This window comes from Poecilia formosa, unplaced genomic scaffold, assembly GCF_000485575.1.
Source record: "Poecilia formosa unplaced genomic scaffold, Poecilia_formosa-5.1.2 Scaffold633, whole genome shotgun sequence".
Lineage (NCBI taxonomy): Eukaryota > Metazoa > Chordata > Actinopteri > Cyprinodontiformes > Poeciliidae > Poecilia > Poecilia formosa.
The window spans coordinates 13,594-23,985 of NW_006800572.1; the positions used below are offsets into that span (position 1 = coordinate 13,594).

Consider the following 10,392-nt stretch of genomic DNA (forward strand, 5'->3'; position numbering starts at 1 on the left):
ATTTGCTATGCCTGGATGATTAGAACTGTACAGGTTAAAGCTTGGGTCTGTATGGGTTTTAGCTTCAGTGCATATAAAGTCTGTAGAAACTTTGAAAGGAGAGAAACCCACATTGTACTCACGTTTGTACTTTGAACCATAAGACATCCACTTCTCTTGAATGTTGTGAGGTAGTTTTTTCAACTATTGGTTGAATTCCTCTTGATGTGTCCAAATAGGACAGACCAGGTAAAAAGCCATTCGTCTTGGCAGCTTCTAGCTCCAGCAACAGATCTGCTAGGTCACGCAGTTTGAGAGTTTCTCTGGCTGTGATTTTGGGAAAACTTTCCACCTTATTGAAAAGTGCCTACTCTATGGCTTCTGGAGAGCCGTAGATTTCCTCAAGCCTTTCCCAAGCCATCATTAAACCTTCTACAGGGCTCCTGATATTGGCAGCCTTAATCTGTTTGGCTTGTTTGATGGAGTTCTTACCCAGGTAGTGTATGAGTAAATCAAGCTCTTCTCCCGCAGACAGCTCGAGACCCACAATGGCACCTTTGAAAGATGATTTCCATGCCCAGTAGGTCATCAAAATTTGTAAGACCAGAGGTTATTAGTTGACTGCGAGCTAGGTATTTGGCAAGGTCATAAGTAGGTTGAGTTGGTACACAGTTACCACCTACCGGAGTGGCGGTGTAATGTGCTGGATTCAAGGGAGCAAATTGAGGTTGTAACATAACTACTATGTTTGTTTTTTTTTCCTGGATAAATACATTGAAGAGTAAATGTATCATCTGATACAACTGTCCATATAACAGCTGCTGTTATTTCATTGTAAAATTATTCCGAATTTCCACTTTTAAAACTGATTTTTTGGCACCTGGTGCAGCCGGAAGGGCACCATTGATTGGTGGGCGGGGCAGATGCCTTTATAGTTGGGCAGGCCGCTGCAAGGTGCGTGTGTCTTTGTTTCTCCCACAATCGACCGCTACATGTTGGCTTATGTGTTTGATTGGCTCAACTGAGATCGTAAGTGCCAGTTTTGCTATCAGTGGCTGGGATCGTGGTTGGTTTGTTGGGTGCTACACCTATCGTGCATTTCTGCAGTGTTGCTCTGCTGGCATTACAGGCTGCAGCTGGAGGTTATTGTGGTGTGCGGCTTTCATCTGGTCCTCACCTGCTGATCCGCACCCTCCCGGGTTAGGCTGTGTTTCCACCCATGGGTAAGCTACCTGCGATTTAGATTTTAATTTATTTTACCTGGATCCACAGTAATGGGTTTTCTGTTTCAGGCACCCGATTGTGTTTTGGAGCTGTAGCACTTTGGACACTCTGCTGTCTTGTCTTGTTTTGCCTTTGTTTGTTTGGGCCCCTCTCAACAAAACCTGCTGCGGAATGGGCAGGCTGTGTGGGCGGGGCATTTCTCCTCATGCCCCTTTGAAAGGACTCTGAAACCGGACAACAATTTGTTCCATCGTTTGAAGTGGGTTTTTTTACTTTTTGTTTCTGTTGTGTATTATTGAAATTACTAATTTGTTTGCTTTCTTTTGGATTGGTTTACTAATTTGCTTGTTTTGTATTGCATGGTTTGTTTTGTTTTTTTGTTAGAATAACTGAAATTGTCATTTGTTTCACATGTTCCCTTTTGTTCCAGAGACCGAGTAGTAGGCCTGAAGCCTCGTCTTTAAAAAAGAGAAATGTTTTAAGAAAATTGTTTAATAAAATATTGTGCACTGCTCAGTCTGTATTCGAGTGCATCTTGTAACTTTTAAAAAGATCTCCACCTACTGGTCACACATGTATAGCCTAATATTATTCAGTAATCATTATTTATGTATATATTTATATGTCTTGTAATATCATTATATTACAAGACGAGAGCGGTCCATTAGGCGTCTATCCTTTTACGGCCCGGCCTACGGAAGACGGGTCCTTCGAAGGCCACGAATACGGACAACCAGAAGAGAGAAGCTGTAGCCTTCGGCTAGCTGCCTAGCCTCCATCTCGGCGTTATGTTGCTTAGGAACCGTGACAAAGTGAAGCACAGAGCGGCAAAGGAAAAAAGCGGACTCGAAGTTGGTTTTTGTTGCTCTTTATTTCTGTATTATTCCTCACTTTTTGTAATAAAGGCTGCGTGTGTGTTTAAACATGTATAGCAAGGAATGTAAGCAAATTATTCATTTTCAAATATTCTCCAGATCTCTGGAAATAAGACATTACAGTTAGTAAAACTGTTATGTTTGAAGGCTTAACTTTAATCTGTCAAACCCATTTGCTCAGGAATAAATTTAATACTTTAGTGAACCAAAACATTTTACAGCCATTACCTGACTTATTATCTGTGTTTCACCTCCACTCATAGGTGGAAACTAGCGAGAGTTTTTAAAACGATTTGCCAGGAGACGGATGTTCTCTCTCGGTGTACCGAACCTGGTGCGCCCGGCCAGCTGACAGTTGGCGAGGGGAGCTGGCTGTTAATGGAACAGGAGCACACATCTCCGAAAACGTCGGAGCAATATTGTAATTAAGTGATTTATTGATGAATCGAGCAGATATTTGAGATCTATACATCTACGTTCTCGCCTAAAAACATTGTAAAAAATCATTGTGTAATTTTAAGTGTAACACAGCAAAAATCATTGTGCCGCCATTGCTGCTTTTCTGAACACCGTTTTAAATGATGCAGACCCTAAATTTGGACACAGCTGTTTTTTGTTCGACTCCCTCTAGTGGTCTGGAGCACTTCCGTTTTCAGCACTTTTTGTTTGCATCTTTTCTCTTATTTGCTGCATTTCATTTGTGGTTGTAGTTTTTCTTTGCGTCTCTTTTTTGTTTGCTTCATTTGCTTTTTGTTTGCATCTCTTTTTTGTTTGCTGCATTTAATTTGTTTACGTCTCTTTTTTTGTTTGCATGTTTTCTCTGTTGCTGCGCATTTGTACCTATCGGCCACCATAGAGAGCAGCCGATGGTCTTCTGGGCAGATTTTATGGAATTATTTAAGGAATAGACATTCCTTTGGGTGAAACCATAACCACCTGCTAAGAGGAGAATTACAACAAGAAGACAGCTGAACTGGAAGCACAACTAACAGCAATATTTCACCACGTAGTCTAGACCATCTTGACAGCAGAGAGCCATATCACAGTAGTGTCCACTTTGTTTACATGAAGAAAACAAATTCTGCAGCCCTGAGCATCTTTGTGCTCATAGGGATTAAGTGTTTCACATATTTTATTCTTTTCATCTTTTATCTTTCTATTCAACAACTTAAGAGGTTTCCCTTAAGTTTAGTAAAGTGAGAAAACCATGTTTAGTTGACTTTTAGCATAGCTGACTTAACTTTTTTTTTAAATATAGTGATTTTTATCCACCCATCCATATATCCATTATTTAATATGCTTATACTTCCAGGTGTTCGAGGGGAGCTGTCAATGGGTGAGAAGCAGGGTATACCCTTGACAGGTAGCCAGTCCATCTCAGGGCAACACAGACAACTATGTACACACACACTCACACCTAAAGAGAATTTACAGACACCAATTAATCTAACAGTCACATTTTTTTGGACTGTGAGAGGAAGCCATGACACCCAGACAGAATTCACGCAGGCATGCACAGGGAGAACATGCAAACACCATACAGAAAGACCTCGGGCTGGGTCTTGAACCCAGGACCTTCAAAATACCTATTAATGAGTTTCATCCTAAAAACTACAATAGAGTTGAATGAATCTGCTGAAGGTAAATCATTTTAATTTTTTTTAAAGTAAACAAATTCTAATGCTTGAAATTCTGTTTATCAGAAAATCCTTTTTTGCCAAAATGACTAATTAAAATTCTACAGAGTATGATAGATGGAGAACAGATACTGGACTGTACTTACCGCTTCCGTGTGAACAGGGTGCACAGCAAAGAGGAGTGCTGTGAAGAAAGCCAGGCATGGGTTCTCAAACACCCAACGTTCACATGTGTACATGAGCAGGCAGGTAACGGCGCAGTGCAAGCACACATTTATGATATGGAAATACAGAGGCGTCATGCCACCCAGTAGGATGTTCAACCTGATCAGAAGAAAAATAGATATGAATCAGTCAATCAATAAAACCAGCAACAAGTTTATGTATTTGTAATCAACGTATCAGGGTTTATATTAAGTAGTAATATGTTTAACAGACTTCAAATATACAAGGACACTTTCTGTAACACAAATTTGACCTTTGACCTAACATGGCTGCCTCCCTGAGCCTTTTAGAGGGTACCTCCAAGAAACTTTCTTTCTTGATTCAGGGGGATCTACCTACATACCGAGTTTCAGATCTCTACATACTATGGTTTCCCCCAACTCACTTCAGGGGGTGCTGTAGAGGAGTTTGGCCCGCTGTTCGGGCCTAATAATGTATTTTATTTGACAGTGCCTTTCAAAACACCCCAGGACACTTGACACTTTTCTCTATTCAACACAAATTATAAACAATCCACAAATATGAACGTGCATACTTTTTTGTAGATGTCGATATTTTACCCAATAATTTTGCCAATTACAGATGCATTTTTTGTTTCATTTCTCCCTCCCATTTAAATATTTCAAATCATCTAAGAAAATACTAAGACATAATATGTTGATAATTTGAGTAAATGTATTTAAAAAAATTTGATTTTTTTTTAACGTGGATTCCAATCATAAATTTTACAACCTAGTTGTAAGTCAATTAGTAATTGCTACCATATCAATCAACAGTCGACTGATTGACTGATGAACTCTAGTTTAGTTTCACAAGCCAGACTCATGCATTATTACTGACAGCGAACCCAGACCTAACACCAATCCAGAGAACAAATTTCCTTGCTGTATATGGAGAAAAAATACAGCAGTGGTAAAAATTCCATTCAGGGGTCGGCCAACCAAAATTACTACAAGAGCTCAAAAACTAACCACCAAGGAGGTATCACAAAAGAACCCCAGAATAACATCCAAAACTCTACAGACCTCACTCTGCATGGGTTCGAATTCCGAATTCATCAATAAGAAAGAGAGAATGGGTAAAAATGGCATGAACATGCATTTTTCATGCATGTTCATACATGAATATGCATGAAAGGCTAAAACCAAAAAGGACAATGGTTTATTTCAATTTTAAGAAAACATATTTTGTTGATGTCAAAGACTTCTGGCAAAAAAAAATTCTGTACTGACAAGACAAAAGTGGAACTTTTTTTGGCTGGGATTGCTGTAACATCTGGTGTAAAATTACGATTAATTGTGGTAGTGAGATAACTTCTGGGACAGTTTATCATCCATCCGTTTTCTTTACATCCTTGTCCCTAGTGGGGTCGGGAGGGTTGCTGGTGCCCATCTCCAGCTAACGTTCCGGGCGAGAGGCGAGGTCACCCTGGACAGGTCGCAAGTCTGTCGCAGGGCAACACAGAGACAGACAGGACAAACAACCATGCACACACACAGGGACAATTTAGATAGACCAATTAACCTAACTGTCATGTTTTTGGACTATGGGAGGAAACCGGAGTACCCCACACATGCATGAGGTCTTTCTGCAAAACTTCATGCAGAAAGACCCCGGGCCGGGAATCGAACCCAGAACCTTCTTGCTGCAGTACTAGTGTCAGTGGATGATAAGCCTGGCAGACTATCAGGTTTTACTTTCCCCCCTCACACCAGGCTAAGTTTGTTATTACAGGATATATACATGATTTTTGTTTAAAATGGTTATTTTTAATACACCAGTAACTCTGGACTGCACACGTCTAGGCCTGTTGCAATGAACGATAAAATCAATTAATCGCACGATAAATTAAACCCATCAACCTCATTTTAATTATGGCTTTATCGTCTCTTCCTGCCGTTTTTTTCTTTCTGTTGATGACACTGACTGAAAAAACGTTCAACTCCAGTGCTCTCCACTGACCCTCCCTTCCTCATTTCCTTAGTGTAATGTCCAGCACACACTACACTTGTCGGCCGATTGTCGGCCCATTTTCAAAACATGAGAGACCACACATTAGCCGACCGAAACTCTAGGTATAACAGTTCAATCGGGTTCGTCGTGCCGTGTGGTGTCCAGCCACCTGGGCACAAAATTATGGCTACAAGTCCAGTTAAAACTAATTTTAGAACGAGGCATTCATCAATGCTTTACTAGAATCTACCTGTGACGCATGTGGCTAGAGTCAGCGTAAAGTTCTGACTGAATGAAAATTATAACCTATTTATGTCACGTTAACGAAGAACAGCTGAAAAGTTACCGGGTTTATCAACTGCGGTAGCAATTTGGCTCCAACTCCTCCCCTTGTCATTTCTTATTCTTTGTACGAAATGTTAATTATTGTGCTAATATTATTGTTGTTTCCACATATCATCTCCAATGTCCGCTGGATTTTGGGTTGCGCCGTGTCAGCTGTTTCGAATTTCCCTCCGTAATTTCCCCTCAGAAAGCACGGAGGAGAATCCGCGCTTTCTGATTGGCTACTTGTCACATTCAGCGTTAAGCTCCCAGTCGGGGGAAACCCCTAATTTAGATCGGAGCGGGCACGACGATCTACCGTAACCCACCACACACTGTAGGATGACCGGTTACGAAATAACCAGCGAAAATCTTAGATCGGCCAACGTTCTAAGAAAATGGGGGCAAAAAAAACCCCATGTAGTATGAACTATTGCATCAGGTAGTGGGATGTGCCCATCTTCTCCATTTAAATCTAGTGATTACTGAAGGGCAATATAGTACACAGACTTCATAATCTGTACTCTTTTGGTTGAATGCAGTATTTATTTCCACTTTAGCTTTATGTTGTTTACTTTTTATTCAAGTACGTTTTTTGTTAATGGATACTGAGAATCCATTTTATTTTAGTTTTTGTTTATTTAGTTTATCAGTTCCAGTGTTGTCTTGTTTTGAAAATAAAATGTATCTATCTATGGCAAGAAATAGCATGCATTATTATGTCATTTCCATTAAAGCAGTGTCAAAAGGTCTTGAAACAATATTATCGTTTATCGCAATAATTTTTTAGACAATTAATTGCTCAGCAAAATTTGTTATCGTGACAGGCCTACACACGTATTTGCTGCACTGAGCATTTCACCAGCAGAGCAGAATCATTGCTGAAAGACGAGCTTAGTTGTACTGAACAGGGTATGAAGCTGGCAGCACACACCAATCACACCACTGGCAGTGTCTGCGCATTACTTGATTAGCTCACCATCACAGTCTGCATCGCTGAAGTTTACCCTGGTGCGGTTTGCACCCCACCTTTCACTCAAACTGGACGATTTGGAAGGTGTTCTTTACCTGTATCGGAATTTACATTAACCCTTGGAAAGGACAAATTTTTCTTTGGAGAATACTTCCATCAAGGTAGGTGTCAAGTTTAAAAGCCACAGCACTTGCTCTGCTTGGACAAGCTCAATTCGAACCGCAAATATAACCTATAGTCAAGCTTTCAGAGGTGCTCATTGAGCGTGCAGTGACAATGATATATCTGTGAACAAAGAATTATGTGCAGCATGTGTGTTTACATCTTACACATTCTGACCCAGCCTGTAGCTATGTGTCTGCACTGATAATATTTATGTATTTGTTCCTTGGTGGAATGATGCACTAGTGGACCGGTGGTTCAGCCTGTGGAGGAGCTGTCTTATTCACCTTGTAGTCACGCAGCACGCAGTTTTTTTTTTTTTTTTTGCAGTACCACAAATGCTACAACTGTGACATATCAAATGTAGTCAGAGCAGCACTTGACTGCTCAAAGAGCAGGGAAGCCCATTCATTAAAGCCTGGACAACCAAATTAAATAGTTTCTGTGGCACTTATTAAAAACTCAATCGTCAGAAAAGGGAAAAGCTTGGTCTCTACTAGTGCCTCATAAATTAAATCTTCCGTTTGTCCCTCTGTATCTAGCAGAGAGATGCATAGTGCAGTGAATTTAACCCTCATTTAGGGCCGGTCCAATGTTATATGGGGTCTTGAGCAGAGTTTGATTTATATTCAAATTAAAAAATACTTAATCCCAAAGGGAAATTAAATGTTGTAACTCATTAATTTAGATTCTTCAAAAAGTTATTCAAGATCGTGATGGCTGTTGGCAGTAAAGATTTTCTGAAGATGAATTTGAAGAAGCCTCTGACTGAAGATGATCTGCCTTCCTACAGCAGTCGTGTGAAGAGGATGGTCAGTGTTGTCCATAATTTTCTTGATCCTATGAAGAATTCTTCTTTGCATATTCATCTCCAGAGGGTATCCTACTCAGTTGCACATTCCTTAGGAACAGAGTGCACTGTTTGTAAATACTCCATAGTTTATCTTGCAACTTTTTCAAAATAATCATTTAGCACATGCAGTAGCATGTAGCAGACACGAAGGATCAGCACTTTTACTGTTACAGTTACTGTTCGGAAACTACCGTAGTCAGTTCAGTTAAATCTAAACTTGGCAAATTTTTCTTTGTCAACCGTAATAAATATGATATTCAATTGACCTGTTATGACTCAAATTGTGGGTGTTCGCTCCCTCTGCCGAGTGCTGCATCATTGTGGAACACCTAGAGCAGCAGAGATATCTGAGGCTTATAGCCCGGTGTGGCTTATAGTCCACAACATAACTGTGTGAAATGAACTTCTCAAGCCTGGCTACTATAAAAAGGAGCAGAGTGGGGAGATCATCAGCCTCTGTAGACTCTCAATATGCAAATGATTGCACTTATGGTTTTTTCTTTTGGACACTGTGGCTGGATTTTGGAGTAAAAATGCAGCCACAAATGCGGTCTTTTGGACTATGGGGAAAAAGGCTTTTCTACCTTGTCTCCCGAAGTTAGCCGTGGCTGTAAGCTGCTTTCTTCTAACTGCTAAAGTAGTGGCTCCGCCTCACCTCGTAGTGATCGACTCCCTGCAGCTACGCAGCGCCGCCATTCCCCTGCTTGGATCTCTGAGTAGCTGCCTCTCAGACTGCCAGGATCTCATAGTACTCTCTGATACTCTTTGTCTGTTGCTAATAAGAATGATCGATCAGCCATTATTCAGGTGGATGCGAAAACATAAATCGGCGCCCCCCCCAATCCCCCTCTCCCCAGAAGGAAGGTTGAAAGAGCGTGGAAAACATAAGGGACCTTGTCAGTCGCCTGCTAAAACAAAGGAATCTAATGTTTCTTTTCGTTTTGTACGTTTGGAAGCTCATTCCCTCTCACATAATCGGAANACAAATCATAAACAATCCACAAATATGAACATGCATACTTTTTTGTAGATGTCGATATTTTACCCAATAATTTTGCCAATTACAGATGCATTTTTTGTTTCGTTTCTCCCTCCCATTTAAATATTTCAAATCATCTAAGAAAATACTAAGACATAATATGTTGATAATTTGAGTAAATGTATTTAAAAAAATTTGATTTTTTTTTAACGTGGATTCCAATCATAAATTTTACAACCTAGTTGTAAGTCAATTAGTAATTGCTACCATATCAATCAACAGTCGACTGATTGACTGTTGAACTCTAGTTTAGTTTCACAAGCCAGACTCATGCATTATTACTGACAGCGAACCCAGACCTAACACCAATCCAGAGAACAAATTTCCTTGCTGTATATGGAGAAAAAATACAGCAGTGGTAAAAATTCCATTCAGGGGTCGGCCAACCAAAATTACTACAAGAGCTCAAAAACTAACCACCAAGGAGGTATCACAAAAGAACCCCAGAATAACATCCAAAACTCTACAGACCTCACTCTGCATGGGTTCGAATTCCGAATTCATCAATAAGAAAGAGAGAATGGGTAAAAATGGCATGAACATGCATTTTTCATGCATGTTCATACATGAATATGCATGAAAGGCTAAAACCAAAAAGGACAATGGTTTATTTCAATTTTAAGAAAACATATTTTGTTGATGTCAAAGACTTCTGGCAAAAAAAATTTCTGTACTGACAAGACAAAAGTGGAACTTTTTTTGGCTGGGATTGCTGTAACATCTGGTGTAAAATTACGATTAATTGTGGTAGTGAGATAACTTCTGGGACAGTTTATCATCCATCAATTTTCTTTACATCCTTGTCCCTAGTGGGGTCAGGAGGGCTGCTGGTGCCCATCTCCAGCTAACGTTCCGGGCGAGAGGAGAGGTCACCCTGGACAGGTCGCAAGTCTGTCGCAGGGCAACACAGAGACAGACAGGACAAACAACCATGCACACACACAGGGACAATTTAGATACACCAATTAACCTAACTGTCATGTTTTTGGACTATGGGAGGAAACCGGAGTACCCCACACATGCATGAGGTCTTTCTGCAAAACTTCATGCAGAAAGACCCCGGGCCGGGAATCGAACCCAGAACCTTCTTGCTGCAGTACTAGTGTCAGTGGATGATAAGCCTGGCAGACTATCAGGTTTTACTTTCC

General features: G+C 40.4%; 1 protein-coding gene across 1 annotated transcript in view; it reads right to left on the bottom strand.

Annotated features, from left to right (window-relative positions):
- Nucleotides 1–2,863: 2,863 nt before the first annotated feature.
- LOC103130411 (transmembrane and TPR repeat-containing protein 1-like) overlaps nucleotides 2,864–10,392 on the bottom strand; it is a 19,542-nt gene continuing 12,013 nt past the window's right edge. The window contains exon 2 of the mRNA XM_007541793.2: nucleotides 2,864–4,039. Within this exon, the coding sequence (XP_007541855.1) occupies nucleotides 3,817–4,039 (223 nt within the window). The 3' untranslated portion in view covers nucleotides 2,864–3,816. The remainder of the gene's footprint in view (nucleotides 4,040–10,392) is intronic.